General features: G+C 45.0%; 3 protein-coding genes across 7 annotated transcripts; 1 reads left to right on the top strand and 2 right to left on the bottom strand.

The window, feature by feature from the left end:
* Nucleotides 1-200: 200 nt before the first annotated feature.
* Nucleotides 201-2,387, bottom strand: LOC133892467 (probable protein phosphatase 2C 32). 2 transcript variants are annotated; one of them, XM_062333273.1, is made up of 3 exons: nt 940-2,387; nt 619-703; nt 201-472 (listed from the first exon to the last, which is right to left on the bottom strand). In XM_062333273.1, the coding sequence occupies exon 1, from the start codon at nt 2,197-2,199 to the stop codon at nt 1,045-1,047; it is 1,155 nt and encodes a 384-aa protein (XP_062189257.1). In that variant the 5' UTR covers nt 2,200-2,387; the 3' UTR covers nt 201-472; nt 619-703; nt 940-1,044. The 2 variants fall into 2 exon arrangements, with proteins under 2 accessions (XP_062189257.1, XP_062189258.1); XM_062333274.1 differs by lacking the exon at nt 619-703.
* A 4,458-nt stretch (nt 2,388-6,845) lies between these two features.
* Nucleotides 6,846-14,136, top strand: LOC133891911 (probable AMP deaminase). Of its 2 annotated transcripts, XM_062332618.1 has the most exons (20): nt 6,846-7,221; nt 7,785-7,966; nt 8,669-8,858; nt 9,157-9,335; nt 9,427-9,478; nt 9,576-9,703; nt 10,078-10,257; nt 10,377-10,444; nt 10,528-10,670; nt 10,815-10,876; nt 11,026-11,139; nt 11,323-11,463; nt 11,899-12,051; nt 12,233-12,286; nt 12,363-12,473; nt 12,584-12,757; nt 12,849-12,929; nt 13,049-13,147; nt 13,247-13,311; nt 13,999-14,136. In XM_062332618.1, the coding sequence occupies exons 1-20, from the start codon at nt 6,927-6,929 to the stop codon at nt 14,057-14,059; spliced, it is 2,532 nt and encodes an 843-aa protein (XP_062188602.1). In that variant the 5' UTR covers nt 6,846-6,926; the 3' UTR covers nt 14,060-14,136. The 2 variants fall into 2 exon arrangements, with proteins under 2 accessions (XP_062188602.1, XP_062188603.1); XM_062332619.1 differs by lacking the exon at nt 13,999-14,136 and having other exon boundaries at nt 6,847-7,221; nt 13,247-13,568.
* LOC133891912 (xylan O-acetyltransferase 7-like) lies at nt 13,920-16,948 on the bottom strand. 3 transcript variants are annotated; one of them, XM_062332620.1, is made up of 4 exons: nt 16,182-16,944; nt 15,685-16,065; nt 15,334-15,531; nt 13,920-14,431 (listed from the first exon to the last, which is right to left on the bottom strand). In XM_062332620.1, exons 1-4 carry the CDS (start codon nt 16,742-16,744, stop codon nt 14,062-14,064), a joined length of 1,512 nt encoding a protein of 503 aa, XP_062188604.1. In that variant the 5' UTR covers nt 16,745-16,944; the 3' UTR covers nt 13,920-14,061. The 3 variants fall into 3 exon arrangements, with proteins under 3 accessions (XP_062188604.1, XP_062188605.1, XP_062188606.1); XM_062332621.1 differs by having other exon boundaries at nt 15,334-15,513; XM_062332622.1 differs by lacking the exon at nt 13,920-14,431 and adding an exon at nt 14,462-14,727 and having other exon boundaries at nt 16,182-16,948.
* Nucleotides 16,949-17,645: the final 697 nt, after the last annotated feature.

Below are 17,645 nucleotides of genomic sequence, written 5' to 3'. Positions count from 1 at the left end.
CGCGGTGCATGACATTGTTGTTGTTCTGGATTGAAGTCTGTGGTCAGTTCTGCTTTATCATTCTTCCATGTAATGTAGGAGTTTGTTGGTTTGTTTGATGGGGTCCATCTGCATCGATTTCTTAATTACTAGCAAAAGTTAGGAAGGTCGGTTAAGAAGAGATTATGTTAGTTAAGATAGGAGTCCCAGGCAGATTGATATTGATACGAGGAATTAAGGACCTGCTTGTTTTTTATTTTGATTGTGGATTTTAACTTCTAAAATCACAGTCTAAAGCAAAATGGCGATTCCACAATCCATAATTTAGGACTAGATTATGTTATAATTTATAATTTAGAAAAAGACTGGTTCTAGCTCGCAGCCCATCGGACGTCGCATTGAGCTCCGGATCTTGCTGCCGTGCGGGCATGGACGCTTGAGCCCTATCGTCGTCGACGCACCGCTTCCACCGATGAGGAGAAGGAAGAGCCGCCTGCGGCGGCAGCCAAGCACGAGTAAGAGGAGATTGTTAGAATCTAGATTGTGAAAATCAAAATCTGAATGATTAAAATCATAATAAAAAATAAGCATACCCTAAGTAAGCAAAGAAAGTTGAATCCAAATCCATCTAAATCTCACCTCTTTGCTCTTTCTTTAACCAATACACAAGCAAGCCATATCATTTCGCGTAGGCAACAGCAACAGCAGCAGACGGCCACCACAGCTGGAGCCAAACATTCATATTAGTGCAACACGGTAATACGCTAGACATTCATGATTTCAATAGTGAATAGCAGGCCATTGCTTTACCCTCTGTTGCAATAAGTTGGGATGCTTTTCTTTTGGAACATATGAGCAATGGCACGTATTTAGCTGCTGCTCTTTTGCTTATATATGGAACATATGATTAAAATATATATATTCTTAGTATATATAACCTCTGCATATCATACATATTACCATGCATGCATCGAGGGCAAAATCACTAGCTCTCAAGTAGCACTATTAGCCAGCTGTAGAGATGCTACTGCTGCAACCTGCAAATCCTCCATGCAAGTATTTCTCTCAGGCGTCGAGCATGGCTGAGAAACGGTGCATGGGGACGACGAGGACGCTGATGTCGTCGGTTGAGCCCCTCGACGCCGCCAACTCGACCAGCCGCCTGCAGGCGGCGGACAGCTGCCTGGAATTAGACTGGCGCGCGACGTCGACCGCTTCCTGGTCGTCCACCTTGTCCCAGAGGCCGTCGGAAGCGAGGATGAGGAACTCGCACTGCGCGTCCACGTGCAGCGTCGTCGTTTCCGGCTCCGCTACCACCCAGGGCTTGAGCTGCGCGTCGCCGATGCCCCTTGACACCGCCAGCGAGCCCTGCACCCTCCACGTGCCGCGGCAGTTCATGACGAACCCGCCCTGGCTCTCGATGCGGTCGCGCTCATCCTGGCGGGACGCGCGGTGGTCGGAGGTGAGCGCCTGGGCCTTGCCGGCGCGGCTGAGCACGGCGCGGCAGTCACCGGCGTTGGACACGACCAGGCGGTCCTCGCGCAGCAACGCCGTGACGCAGCAGGCGCCACCCGCGGCGTCCTGGGCATTTGAGAACTCCTCGTCCGTCCTCAGGTAGGCCCGCCTCAGCGCGTCCTCGACGGTGGTGCGGCCTTGTTGCGCTTTCTGCAGCTCCTGAGCCACGATATTGGGCATGTTGTTGGCGGCAAACTCCGCCGCGCTCTTGCCGCCGTGGCCATCGAAGACGCCGAAGAATGCCGCGTGCGGGTCTCCTCCGAGGCCGACGGCGGCGACGTGGCGGTCCTCCCTCTGGACCCGTCTCCGGCCCTTGCCCTTCCGACAGTAGGCGGCGAAGCCTTCCCCTGCCTCCTCGATAATCTCCTCCTTCATCGGCCCGTCGGTCGACGAGACATGATGGAGTACGACCTCATCTACAGTGTGGGCTGGGACAAAGAGAGGCGCCGGGCGCCGCCGCTTGATGAGCGCTGGTGAGTTGGATGCTGCAGCTGCAGGCGGAGGCGGCTGCCGCTTCTTGTTGCACGGGGACGGGGAGGAGTCTCTGCGGTGGTGCGCGCGGAGGGAGAAGGGGCGGAGCGGGGAGCCCGGGAAGGCGGAGGAGGGTTGCTGCGGCTCGGGGGTCCTGAAGGAGGAGAGCAGGTTTGGCGGGAGGCGGGACGGGGAGAAGACCGGCGAGCCTGGGATGGCCACGGAGCAAGACATGTACTGGTGTGTAGCTAATACTGTAGTACAGCTAAGTAAGTAATCACAAGCTGTTGCTGCTTCTTCTTCTTCCTGTCGACGATCGAGCGCGGTGTGTGTTGTTGTGTTTCAGTAATGACCTTGGCAACCTAGTTAATGGTGATGAAGCGCTGGATTGAATGCATGCATTGGTTTCCTACGCGCGATGGAGCTAGCTTATATTGTTGAAGCATCATATCGATAAGCGCAACACAAGGACGGACGCGACGGCGACGGCGACGGCGACGTGGAGGAGAAGGAGTCTAAGACGACGTGGACTGCCTTGCCGTACGTACGTGGAAGCATCGCAGGTACTGTGGCCTGCTGGCTGCGACTGATTCCTCCATCTGCTTTTGTCTTGTTGTAGCTACTGGAGTCGGTCAGTAGTGACTAGTGGTTGACTCTATCGCCGGGGATGGAGGCCAGGGATGGGAAGCCGGCCGACCGTCCTTGATTTCAACTCTGCAGTGATGGCGACCTGTCCTGTCGGCAACGACGACATCAAGAAGGAATTGGCGACGATCGCAAGAGATCGTTCCGTGGCGTGCGCGTTCGTGTTAGTCATCTGCGCCGGCCTGCCTGTGCCTGGTAGCGGCAGGCCGGAAGCTAGTATAGGGACATGATCGAGATACATGGCTACTCCTTTTCGATCATCGCTTGCGATTAATAGGAACCCATTTCTATTACTTTCAAATAACGGAATGGTTGGGAGTTTACAATCCAGAGCATGAGAAATACGGAACTAAGGAGAAAGCATAGAGAGAGTTAAATGTTTGTTACAACCAAAATATTACAGAAGGACATGCAGAAAAACAAGTTGAAAGCCTGACTAACAACCGAAGCCACACATATCTAGATGTTCAATAGACGAGAAGCAAAGATCGTCATAGAAAACACCCATCAAAAGAAAGTTGAAAATGTTCATAGACGGACATGAGCAGAGTGCCTCGACAGTGAATCCAAAACACGGCGGTCCTCATGACCAGCCTTCGTGTTCTTCTTCTGAAACCTACTGATCATCATCATCATCATCTTGGGGTGGGTTGAGTAACATTCGTAGCTAACTATCAACGGTTTGGAGCCTGACACCTGGCCAACAATTGATTTACTAGCTCCAGCAACCCCTAATGATACGAGTATGCCCCATCTTTCAAAGATAATATGATAAATTAGTTAGTGGAGTTTTAACGTAATGATCCAAAAGTTTCGATCAAAATAGGTAAAAAATCATCACAACCACTACACCACTACTCTGTGTCTATCAGCCGTGCCAAGACGCGATTGACCTCGCCAAGAAGACTTTGCTTGTAAGCGAATCGAGAACATAAGTAAGAACAGGTATATGCAATCTGAATATTGCTAATTACCAATGAAGTGCTCGACATGAGGATTCAACAAACCAAGCAAGCGGCGAAACTACCTAAAACAGAATAATCCAATCCAAGCTTAAACTATAATGGCAAATATATATATAGAGGATGTGAGGAGGTCGACCTATGGTTGTACAGTCATAGAAAGAGCTATACATAACCTGTACTACGACCCCGACACGCTTACAAGGCTCGACAAGGCCCACAACGGTAACGTATCACCTTATTTTAATTGACTCTGATTAATCTATAAGGAATCTAAGTGTAAGACTAGATCCATTGGAAAGGTCGCATCATAAGTTTTTCAGCAAGTCTAAAATTGTCTCAATTGGACTCAGTACGTGAAAGTTATATCTATTTTACTGATGTACTGTCCTGAGACTCAAGTAGACTTTGGAATTCGACTAGAGCTCGATTTTGAGTCTGAATAGACTTATCGATCGAGTGATGACGTTCAAATAAGTTTATAGTGCTTCTCTCATATTCCTAAGCAATAAAATAACATAAAAATTAGTCATATCCTATTCTTTACTAAGAAAGTACGAATATTGAGTAACGAGTTCACTTGTGTATATTTGAATGAGTGATGTTCTCATCACTTGAGCACCACGAAAATGGTCCTCCTTGCTTATTTCACCAAGTAAATTTGCCTAAATTTTCATGAATGGACAAGAATAAAAAATAATATTAATTGGATATTTTGGAAGTTTCTTATCAAAATAAGCCTTATTATGGGCTTTTCAAATAGCTCAAAGTACAGAAGCTAAGCCAAGAGTATCAAAAGGTTTTCCAGCTACAAAATTATCATCCCAAGCAACCTTAGCAATAGGGTAGAGAAAGAAAATATGTTGGCATGCCTCATTTTGAGTGCAAAAGTAACCAGAGGGGTCTTCACTCCATCTTCTCTTAATCAAATTATCTTTTATTAAAATAAAATTCTGCTCCATTAACTAAAAAAAAACCTTAATTTTCAAGGGAATTTTAGCTTTACAGTTAATATTGTCTTCCTGCCGGTTTCTTCCATCCGATCTGGATCCGATCGACCGACGTGGCCAACACGTACGTACGTGTCGTCCAGCTGCAGCATATATTGCTATATTGACATGACGGGTTCATACATCGACGCCAGCATAGAGCTGGGATGATGGGTTCACATCCAAGACTGACTTTGTCAACGTTGCCACGTGCATGTATGGATTCTTTTGTTGTACTACAATTAAAAAGCTTCATTGATTCTAGACTACATGGTACATGACAAGCAGTGACTTTTTCAGCAGCTAAATAAAACCAATATTCTCACTTACCTATAAATAAATACTACTACAGAAAAAACCATATATTACCCATTCATAAACTCAATCAACACATTAAAAAACTGAATCATCAAGAACATGTAGTAATAATTACTATCACTATCGGTTCTTGTTGCGAACCAATACTAATGCATCACTATCTGTTCGTAACAAGAAATAGCAGTGATACCAGCACATAAAAAACCATACTATTAATAATCAGTAGTGATAGTGGCTATTACTGATGGTTGGAATTACGAATCTGCATTGATAGCCCACTATCGGTACGGCTTCCAGCCTCCACCTATTCGTCTTCTCCTAAAAACCTTTAAATTTAACTCCTTGACCGATCGCTTAGCTCCTAGCCTCTCTCCCATACTCTCTCTCTATTCCACCATCTCTCCTCCACCGACGCCGCTGTCGTGATGAAAACTCCGACCACTCCATGCTCCCTCTCGACACGGCCACTATCTCCAGCCACACCATCCACCCCCACGCCTTCGTCCAGAGATGAAACTCTGGCGCCACTGGAGAGCTCGAATGAGGCGCTGTCCTAGGATTCCAGATCGATGGGATCCCCTTCGATGACGAAGTTTGAGACTTCTTCATCAACGAGCCCAAACTGAAGAGGCACCAGAGCGAGGAGTAGGAGGACACCGAGGAGGAAGACGCCAATGCCAACGACTACTTCTTCGTCATGGCCGATCCCAACTGACTATGGTAGGCGTAGGTGTGTGACGGGTGCAGTGGTTCTTTTGTGAAGACAGTGAACTAGAAGTTTTAGGGTTCCTTCTGAGCGCGTGTGGCCGCGTTGTTTGTTTTGATGTACAGTGATGATTGTTTATTTATTGTGATGAAAACAATGATTTTGGTTTAGTAATATAAAACTTAATTATTATGGTCTACTCGTTTCAATTTCGATTTTTTCCCCTGGAATTGAGTATCACTCTCAGTTTGTAGTTGAAATCGGTAGTGATAAGAGATATTAATCGGCAGATTGGAGCCAAGAACCGACAGTAATACAAACTATTACTGCCTATTGGAGCCCAAAGCCGGTAGTAATAATGAATATTAATGCCAGTTTTTGAGCCGATAATGATAATCTATAATTCTTATTGTCGGTCAAAAACCGTTAGTAATACAGTTTTGAAACCGATAATGATGATTTTTTTTATAGTGAAAATCAATCTTATAATACAACTTTTGCAGTGACAATATATATATTTTAAAAAATATAAAGTAAACCAAGAAAAAATCAACATAAAATATAGTTCATAGCAACCACAATAAGCATATTCTATGTGCTTGCAAATAAATTTGTCTCTGAGTACAGAATCAAGCATTCTAGTGCATGAATTTTGCCATGGTTTTAGTGAAAGTATGTCCTCAGCCATTCGTTTGGCTGAAATTGCATCAAGACTTTATTTTGGCTGAAATTGTTTCCTAGTTATTTTGCTATTTATATATTGAGTGTGCGAAAGAGGAATCGATTCCTCGTAAAACTCATAATATTGTTTATTTTTTGTTGTAAGAATTCGTCTTTTTTATTTGACCATAATCTAACCAAACAAGATTCTAGTAGTTAGTTAGAATCTGAAAGTGATTATTCTTAAAGCTAAGACCCAGAGAGCCCGGGGTTGCAGGAGTATCGAGGTCTTTGCAAAAAATGAAAAAGCTTTTTTAGAAAGAAAAAAAATGAACGAATGATTATATTCCAAGGTACCACGGGGCCACTGGCAACTGCAGAGAGCTACAGTGAAGTGGATTAGGAGCACTCCATAGCCGTTGATTTGGAGACGGATGGATTGGATCTACTGGCACAGTAACGATACAGTATCTGGTGCTACAGTACAAATCCGCGGTACAGTAGAACCAAACACCGACGCTACAGTAATCCTCAGTGAACAGTATTAATTAATGCAGAGGTCGGTAGCAGCAGACTCATATTACTGTACAAGCAGTAATCCTCTGCATTAATCGTAGAAAGAGCAGAGCAGAGCAGACCCCACCGGGCAGTCCCTCATCACACCCAGGCGGCGCCAGCGTGATGGAGTCGTCCTACGCGCTCCACCTCGCCGTCGCGGCGCTCGTCGGCGCATCCTTCGCCGCCGCCTCCGCCTACTACATGCACCGCAAGACCCTCGACCAGCTCCTCCGCTTCGCCCGCTCCCTCGACCGCGACAACCGCCGCCGCTCCCGCCTCCTCCCCGACGGCGACGCCCATGACTACGCCCTGGCGGACGGCGAGGAGGAGGACGAGCCCCCTCCTGCGCCCAGGGACCACGATCGCCGCACCCTCCCCATCCCGCCGGGGCTTCCGCCGCTCCACACCGGCCGAGAGGGTACGCCCCCCACACCTTTTGTTTTGTTCTGTTTTTGTCTCCTCTGTGTGGTCGGCGCAGTAAGTTCACGCTTGCAGGCGTCTTAAGCATCAACGTTTTGTATGAGATTGTATAAATGTGCGCGAGCGCAATCGTTTGGTTTGTTCAGTGCGACTGTACAGCCCCGGAGAGCTAATTGCTAATCGTTCTCAATTTGCGATGACGTTCACTAATCACTTGGTATGTCATGACATCGGTGGATTTATCCCCTCAGGGGTCAGGACTGGTGGTTCCTAAGTGTAGATTATACTGTTTGAGATATGTAGACTTTGGACATTTGGGAATTTCTCCACAAATTTAAAAGTGTTCTAAAGTATTCACCTGAAATGCTATCTAGCTTGTCCACCTATACGATCTTTTTCGCAGAGGTAATAATATGGCTCTCCAGCGTTGCAAGCATGCCTTTGCATTGGGGAACAATAGAAGCACGATGCATTAGTGGGTAGTGTCACGGTACTTGCAAATGTTCATGGAACATGTTTAGCATTTCTCTCTTGCTAATCTTAGTCTTCTCTGCCTATCAGGTAGGCCAATAATTTCTCCAGGTTCAACCAAAAGAGTTGGAGCTATTGTTAGACCAACTACACCAAAATCCCCTGCCCCTATGGTCAATGCTTTCGAGAGCATTGAAGATTCAGATGATGAGGAGGATCTGGTCCCGGATGCCAAGAACGATGCTGCTTACTTGGGCACAAATGGCGCTATTGTAAGTCTTAGATGTGTGTGCTCACTCTAACAATTGATAGCAATGTGTTTGTTATTTCCACTAGGGGGTAAATTGTTCCTATCGATGGCATAAATTGTCTGGTTTGAGAATCTTCATAATTTGAGCTGTTGTTTAACTAAATGGGACCTGGTTCACTCAATTCAATTTTGGGAGGTTCAAGTTGCTGTATGCAGGCCGTGCTTAAGTTATACGAGTTATTAAATAAGGCTTCTTTGGCCAAGTTACAAGTAATGTACACAGAGTAATTAACATGCATACGTTGTCGCGAGCATGTTTATGTCAATCCTGGACAAGTTTGAGCTGCAAAGTATGAGCAGATTATATGCCCTTGATATTGGGTTTAATTTGTTTCGGCAGTTATGTTCGTTTTCAGAATTTTTTTCCCATCTCTGGTCAAAATATTCTAGCTAACTACCAATCATCAATATGATTTACATTGTTCATTGGTTAAAACATACTGTCAATTGCTTACGAAATTTAAAAAAAAAGGGCAATTTCTTCTGTTTTCTGTTGGTATGAATACTTGCAGTTACTATTTCTTCTGCAACTTTGTTGTAACATTTTCTCCTATGGCGTAGTCCTACAAATTCTTGTTTATGGGGCAGTACTTTATTTTCCTTGCAAATGATATTGGTATCAGTATACTAACAGTGATTGTTTCATTTTTGTTCTGTTGGCCAGGAATCAGATCCGCTTCCAGATAAAGCGAGTCGGAATGGGGAACTAAAACCAGTACCATCAACACATATGATTAGATCTCATAGTGCAACCGGCAGTCTGCATGTGGTCCAGCTTAACCCAGTAGCAGCTGATATACTTCGAAAGGAACCTGAACACGAAACCTTCAGTAGGATCAACATCACAGCTGTTGGTATGGGCCACTTTTATCCTTCTATCTATTTGATTGAATATTTCGTAATTTCAACTAATGTTGCTTGTCTCATTGGGAGTTCCTTATGCATGTGTGCACATGCATGTGTCTTCTTTCTTTGGTTGGGTGTGGGTGCCTGGGGTAAGATAAGGAGAGGACTTCTTTCACAGAGAGGTTGGGTGTTGGGATGTATTTTTATTCGATGAATTCACCCGACTGCTGACTTGCTATAAAACCACTGCTGTTAGTGTTCTTTGCTTACAAATCACTACTTGTGCACACTTTTTTTCTGCCTCAGAGACTCCTTCTCCTGATGAAATTGAAGCATACAAAGTTCTTCAGAAATGTCTCGAGCTGCGTGAGAGGTACATATTCAGAGAAGAAGTTGCTCCTTGGGAGAAGGAGATTATAACTGATCCTAGTACTCCAAAACCTAATCCAAACCCGTTCAACTACTTGCACCAGGCTAAAACTGAAGTAAGTACATTTCTTTAGATCTGAGCATGTTTATAAGAAACAGATTTGTCTAAGATACTTTCTTTTTCGCTAATTTTTTTTCTTCTTTCAGCACCATTTTGAAATGGTTGATGGTGTTGTTCATTTATACCCCAATAAAGATTGTGAGTACCAAAGAATTCGGTTTTTTAGTTTCTACATCTACCTGTATTTATCGACTCAGTTTAGGGTACATTGATCATCATCACCACCTTGTTGCAGCTAAGGAAAGACTCTATCCTGTTGCTGACGCAACTACCTTCTTTACTGATATGCACTACATTCTCCGTGTGTTGGCTGCTGGGGATATACGAACCGTGTGTCATCACCGTTTAAATCTTCTAGAGCAAGTATTTCTCTTGATACTTTTTCTTTCAACTGCTTGCCCTTTCTGCATAAGTATATGCTATGAAGTCTACTCAGTCTAGTGAAGGGAATGTACCAACAACCAAACCTTTTTCATGGAAGCATGTGATAGTTCATCTTGACAAGCACTTCTTTTAATTTTCTCTGGCATTCGGCATCGAAAAGAATTTCAGCTGTTTGCAGAGCTCCTTATGCATCTGTGCATGGCGTGTGCTACTATGTTTCTGGCATATAGTGAATGTGTACCAGACTGGCTTTTGAAGCTAGCTTGATTCATAGATCTTGCTGAACACATGATAACCGTTTGTTTGCCGTACTTTTGCATTGACTTTTGTGTTCACTCTTGTGGATGCATCAGAAATTTAATCTTCATTTGATGGTCAATGCGGATAGAGAAGTGCTTGCTCAGAAAGCTGCACCACATCGGGACTTCTACAATGTCCGAAAGGTTGATACTCATGTTCATCACTCGGCATGCATGAACCAGAAGCATTTATTGAGATTTATCAAGTCCAAGTTGAGGAAGGAACCTGATGAGGTGCATCCACATTTTTCTTTTCTGAATTCCTGTCATTGTCTCATATGGAATGTAATAATTTGTTATGTGAGATCTGGGATGTTCTGCACCTGACTTAATTCCAAATTTGATCTATGTAGGTTGTAATCTTTAGAGATGGGACCTATTTGACTCTTAAGGAGGTTTTTGAGAGTTTGGACTTGACTGGGTAACTGATTTTCTATATGTGATTTCACTATAATCTATTTTTTGGTTGCCAGTTTTGAAGTAACTCGTTGACTTCTCTGACAGGTATGACCTCAATGTTGATCTCTTAGATGTCCATGCTGATAAGAGTACATTTCATCGTTTTGACAAGTTCAATCTGAAATATAATCCATGTGGCCAATCTCGCCTGAGGGAAATCTTTCTAAAGCAGGATAACCTAATTCAAGGTGCACATTTCTTTTTTCTTGTGCTGCCTTAATGTGTTAAGCAATATCATTGTTTCTTTATTGCCTTTGTATCTCAAATTGTTGTACAAGTACTATTTACATGCTGCATTGAGCTCATTATCAATGTAATTTGCATGTGGACAGGCCGCTTCCTTGCTGAGCTGACAAAAGAAGTGTTTTCTGATCTCGAAGCAAGTAAATATCAGGTGCTTTATTCTTTCACCACTGGTTTTTCTAAAATTCTGGAACTAGTTCTTCTGATCTTAATGACTTTATGCATGTGGAGGTGTCTTCTGTGTATTCTTTTGGACTGAAACAACTCTGGCTAACGAGTCCTTTTATCTACCATCATCAGATGGCTGAGTATCGGATATCTATTTATGGGAGAAAGAAAAGTGAATGGGATCAGATGGCAAGTTGGATAGTGAATAACGAATTGTACAGTGAGAACGTAGTTTGGTTAATTCAGGTATACTCCCTCTTCTGTTACTTCTGGTCTTATAATGTTATGTTTAACCTTTTTCCTCTAGCGTGTTCTGTAACCAAATCTTAAACCTTGGCTAACCTGAACCGGAACATGAATATAATGTGCGGACTTATTTTCGCTCCACCAGAATAGCTACAATGAACATTGTTTCATTTTTCTCTGCAGATTCCTCGGATATACAATGTATACAGGGAGATGGGCACAATTAATTCATTCCAAAACCTCCTTGACAATATTTTTCTTCCTCTTTATGAAGTAACTGTTGATCCTGCTTCTCATCCTCAGCTGCATGTTTTCTTAGAACAGGTTAGTGGTAATACTTATATATTCTTGTTAACAGTCATCTTGCAGTTATGTGGAGTACAAAAGCAAGTAGCATATATGTCTTAATTGGCCAATGCTAATTGCCAGGCTGAGTAAGAAAGTTGGATCTCTTTTTTTTTTTGGGGGGGGGGGGGGGGGGAGGGGGGTTACTCTATGCTTCTTGTAGAAACATAGGAAATAACCTCGATAAAAGTTACCACATTGAAGAGAAAACTGTGATTAGGAGAGTAACTTCCCTCCAGTAAAGAGGCGCTCATCAGTAATTTTGAGCATTCACTATTTCTGCTATCTGCCTTCTTATTTTGTCATGTACTTTTATAATTTCCTTCTTATTTCGCTATGGATTGTTTACATCATTTTCCTTTACCTGAGGGCTGAGGATCTAGGCATATTTTTTCTTGTACTATTTTTCTTCAGGTCGTTGGTTTGGATTTGGTGGATGATGAAAGCAAACCAGAAAGACGCCCAACAAAACACATGCCAACACCTGAGCAATGGACTAATGTTTTCAATCCAGCCTATGCGTACTATGTGTACTATTGCTACGCTAACTTGTACACACTGAACAAGGTAAACATTTTGTGCATGGAGCTCTGCCTGTGTTCAGTTAATGAAAAGTAACAAAGAAAATCCTTTGTTGAAAAGTCCTTTTGTGTGTTTTTTTTCATAATTTCTGGCTTCCAGTTAGCTTCTCTTTCAACATTCATCAGGTTACATCATAATGGTTGATTTGAAATTCTTGTAAGTGCAGCTTCGCGAGTCCAAGGGCATGACAACGATCAAACTTCGTCCACACTGTGGGGAGGTATATGATTAGCACAAACAACACCCTTATACTATATTTAACTTGAACATATGAACCTAATTATTATTACCTTCAGGCTGGCGATATTGATCATCTTGCTGCAGCGTTTCTAACATCTCATAACATTGCTCATGGGGTGAATCTTAGGAAATCCCCTGTCCTTCAGTACTTGTATTATCTTGCTCAGGTTAGTGATGGTATTTTCTGTACTTTTTTCTGTCGATTGAGCATCGATTTATTTATTTTTTATCTGGTTCCTTGAAAGAAACTAATCTTCTTCTGTTTGTCTGTATTCAGATTGGTCTTGCAATGTCTCCTTTAAGTAACAATTCTTTGTTTATTGACTATCACCGGAACCCCTTACCGACTTTTTTCTTGAGAGGACTTAATGTCTCTCTCTCAACTGATGACCCTTTGCAAATTCACCTAACAAAAGAACCTTTGGTTGAAGAATACAGTATCGCTGCTTCGGTAATCTCCCTCCATCCCTCCCCCTATCCTTGCGATCTATTTTGTGCCCACTCAGATCAGCTTAATTTGGATTGCTTGTTACTCTTGGCAGCTTTGGAAGCTGAGTTCATGTGACTTGTGTGAAATCGCCAGGAATTCTGTGTACCAATCTGGTTTCTCGCATAGGCTCAAGGTATAAATTGTGTATTTACAGGAGAATTTGCATATCTTTTTTTTTTCATATTCTGGCTCATGGCTGGGTTTGCCTCACCCCTCCCTTATCTCTCTGAGTTCTAACATTGTCTTTTGTAGTCTCACTGGATTGGGAGGAACTACTACAGAAGGGGTCCTGAGGGCAATGACATCCACCAGACAAATGTTCCTCACATCAGGGTTAAATTTCGAAACACTGTATGTACACCTTGCACCTTTCTGTCTGTATCGTATGCCTTCCTGTGCTCGTAACTTGTTTTTGTTTACAATATTTTTTTTTCCTTTTCCGGTTCACAGATTTGGAAAGAAGAAATGGAGTTAATATATTTTGGAAATGTTAGACTCCCAGAAGAAATTGATAGGTGAAGATTTTTGCAAGAATTCTGATTTTTGCAAGAATTCTTAATTCACATGTATTATTATTGTAATGCTGAATCAATACCTTGTCTGCTATCTTTGAGCCAAATCGTTGCTATAGCAATATCTGAAACTTTCGAAGTCTGTTAATTTCTTAGTGCTGTTTTTTAATTAGTTTTTTTTTTAGTGTTGTTACTGTGGCTCACCAGTAAAATATGTATGCTTTACAAATTGTGTTATTGAAAAGAGGTTTTTAGACAAAGGAGCTGCAATTAGTGAAAACTGTAGCGCAAAAATATTATGTCGTAGTGTCGGTATTGTATTTGCATTGGAAGGTCTATATCACACTGTGCATAAACGTAAAGCTCGTGTAACCTTGAATGGTCCTGCATAATACGGGGACGTTGGCTGTGCCGCATACTCCAGTCCAGTACTAGGTAACAACTGGAGTACCTGCCAGTTTCGGGATGGACCACGGGGCCGCATCTGCTGTGCTCGCAGGACCACAAGCACACGAAACTGGACATGATGTATCCTTTTCCATTCCAGCTGAAAGAAATATTATGTTGAGGTTGAGCCCTTTGTCCTGCACGTCTGCATCCGCACCAGAAGCCCGAGAAAACTAGTTGTTTGATTTCTCTCTAATCCTTCTCTTTATCGAACAAAAGAATTACTCTACTCACAAATTACAGGAAGAGAAGAGGTGCTTCTTTTACTTTACTGAAAGAGAAGAGGGTGAAAATGAAAAAGTGAAGCTACATGATGTGATCCGAGGGGGAGGAGACGATGTGGGCGTAGAGGAAGTGGTTCCATGTGTCGGGGAGGCCCGGGAGGCACCAGTGGATGCAGTCGGCGTACGTCTTGGGGTCGGCCTGCTGGTCGGGGGTGAGCAGCTTCCCCTGCCGCAGCGTGTGCACGGAGGTGTGCGCGTCCTTGCGCAGCTCCGACAGCGCGGTGATGTCGACGAACTGCACGGGGACGCGGCGGAGGTAGCGCGCCAGCACCCCGCGCGCGACGCCGTGCAGGCGCCAGTCGGTGCCGATGTCCAGCGGCGTGCTCCGGTTCACGATGGGCTGCGTCTCCATGGCGCACTTGATGCCGCCATCGTTGCCCCACGCCCACGGCCTGCAAACCAATGGCGCATCAGAAATTAAGCTCCACTGGTCTGTCAATTGCATCAAAACAAAAGAATTGATGACTGGCTTCTTTTGATGTACAATGAAAGCTGAAAGTAAGCTCTTGCCAACCGAAACGAAAACGAGGGGCTACACTACAAAGACCAAGAAGAGATGCGGATTTGGTTGCTTTGTGGCGGCTAAATGGGCAGCCAGCCAGTCGGAGCTGTACTGTACAGAGAGTCAGTGTCCGGGAGGATTGTGCCAAAAGCGACGAGTTCCACTTCCACGGTGTTGCTATCACACCTACGCAGTATTAGGAGTATCACCATAGAATACATGCTAGTACTTGCTTTTGTTATTACTAATCAACTTGTAATTATTGGTACATAAAACAACTACTAAACAGCTGCGTAGAACCTTGGATGATTCATCAATGGGGAAAGCTGACAAATACTAGGCGATTGCGAAACGGGAATCCCTCGTGAAGCAGGACCACTTGAATGGGCTGCCCATGTGCTGTACTAGCGTAATTATTTTTAATAATCAGGAAGCAGGAAGAAAGAAAAAGGGAATGGAATTTGAGCAGATTATTTTTCTTCTTCCCTGCTCTTGCGAAGTTTCTTGGGAGTGTCTATAAAATCACGGCTACCTAGTCAGGAGCACGTGTCGGTCGTAAAGCTTTGCGGTCAATCTCTTCCTGGAGAAGGCAGTGACCTGATTTGTGAGATGAAGCAAGGGATTCCATTTCCATTTCCATTCCCAACCCAAGAAAGAAGACGAGTGCCTGAATGGTTGATTGATTGATTGATTGTTTTCCCATTGGAAGAAAATTGCAAGGGATCGAAATTGCTAGAAAGCTGGGGGAAGAAAGTCTGTTTGTTTGTTTGGTGAAGTAGTCGACTGACTTACATGATGTGGTTGGGCGACATGCCCATGAAAAAGACGGAGGTTTTGGCGGGGTCGATGTGCCTGTCCACCCACTTTGCCCACGTCTTGAGCACCTCCCGGTACGCGATCGGACGGTCCACCAGCGCGTACTTGCTCCACCCCAGCTGCTGCTGCTGCTGCTGCTGATCATGAGCCCTCCGACTGCGACCAAAACCTTTCCTGATCATGGATTCATGGTGCATGAATGAATCAAACATGCCAAAAAATCATCACTCCAAGTCCAAGGCAGCAGAGCAGACAAGAGCAGAGCAGAGCAGAGCGGCAATATACTCCATGCTCGAGTAACAAGTAAAAAGCAGTAGTACTACTCACTGCACTTTGATCTCCAAGGTGTTGAGCCACCAGATGTAGGTGTTGAAGACGAGGTAGTGGACGCCCTTCCAGTGCTTGGCGTGCTTGGCGATGGCGCGCCAGGCGATGACGCGGTCCGGGACGCTGTGCACCTGTGGGTCGTCCGAGTTGGACTGCACCAGGAATGGCGCCCAGTAGAACTCCACCGTCGCGTTGTACTCGTGCGCCGTGAACACGTTGAGGGATCCGTTGTTGACGAACTTGAGGAGCGTCTTTTGGCCCCGGGGGATCACGGACTGCACCAGGCACACCATGGACTCCCACTGGTTGCGGTTCAGCGAGTCCCCAACGAACATGAGCCGCTTGTTCCGAAGCCGCTCCAGCAGCACCGACGCATCGAACCTGCAGAACAAGCAACAATTGCATCCGGGGGATTCATTCATTCCTTCCTTCCTCCCTTCCCTCCTTCCTTGGATGGATGGATGGATGGATGGATGGATGCAAGTAAGTGAGGAAACCTGGGGAGGTCGCATCCGCCGGGCTGCCACCGCCACCGCTGGTACGAGTCGTCGCGGCGCCCGTTGCGCATGCACGTCACCTGCTCCGTCAGGAACTCGCACTCCGACTCCCGGTACAGCGGCGCCTGCTCCCCCGCCGCGTCGTAGGTCCACCACCCCTTGTACACGTCGCAGCCCTCCGGCAAGCGCACCACCTGACGCTGACGGATGCTGCTGTTGCCGCCCGCCGTGAGGCCCGGATTCTCGGTGACGTGGGGTTCCTTGTTCTTCTTCCCCTGCTGCTTGCCCCCCTCCTCCTCGTGGTGGCGGCGGTGCCGGGTGTTGACCTTGTGGTGCGCGGCCTCCTGGAGGACCCGGAGGTCCGGAGAGGCAGCTCGGTGGCGCGGCAGCTCCGTGGCGGTGGAGGTGGTCTTGACGACATCCTCGTTGTAGAGGAAGGTGGCGACGAGGAAGAGGGAGACGAGGAGGCCCGCCAGCGACAGCGGCGCGCTAGGCCTGCGCGCGGGCGCCTGCTTGGCCGCAGCCGGCGCCGCAGCGCCCGACGACTTGCGCCGCTGCAGCATCACGCGGCGATCCAATGCCGACTTGAAAGATTGGATGCTGCTATAGTTGAATTCCTCCTCTTGCTGCTGCTGCTGCTACAGTTGAATTGAATTGGCTAACTAATAACTTTGGAGAATTGGCGTCGCGTCGCGGGGATCTCTTCCTCCCTCTTTGTCATCCCCTCCCCTCCCCTCCCCTCCCCTCTCCTCTGCTCAGAGATTGGATTCGAGACGGGGACGGGCTTCATTTATTTATTTATTTGTTTGTTTGTTATATGAATCAGTCAGACCAGACGGAGTAACAGCAGAGTGCGGTGACATCACATGTTGCCTTCGTGGTAACTACGCTACTCTATTGTGATTTGTGACTCCCAGCCGCGTTATTATTACAATATTTATCGATTCCAGCACACAGTGAAAATTAGTCACGGAGAAAAAAGAAATTATAGCACGATTTGCTAATATAACAAAAAAAATCATATACCTACAAATACAAAATCAATCAAGATATATCAATTCAAACAAGTAAAAAATTACAGATTAATTGAAATACGATGCCATATGTGTATATTGTTCATGCATGCTTTTAAAACCATCGCATAGTTATGATATTTGATCATCTTTTAACCAGAAAAACCGCTCATAAAAATAAAACAAACATCAGGAGGCCATGAGCCCTTAGATTAGATTGGATTATGGACCATCAAACAATCATGATCTGTTGGATTAAGTGCTCCTTTGAACTCATGAATTTTATGTGAATCATACCAAAATTTCACAGGAATCAGTTCAATTTTATAGGAAAAACGTAGAATTCAAAGAAAACATCCCGCGTTCTAAAAGAGGCGATACGACACGGGCTACCGTGCATTCACTAGTGAGCTCCGTCGGGTTAACTGGCCTACGAAGTTCCAGCCAGAAC

Source organism: Phragmites australis, chromosome 15 (assembly GCF_958298935.1).
Source record: "Phragmites australis chromosome 15, lpPhrAust1.1, whole genome shotgun sequence".
Classification (NCBI taxonomy): domain Eukaryota; kingdom Viridiplantae; phylum Streptophyta; class Magnoliopsida; order Poales; family Poaceae; genus Phragmites; species Phragmites australis.
Note: the sequence above shows the minus strand (reverse complement) of the source record. Positions and strands in the feature narration are given on the sequence as shown.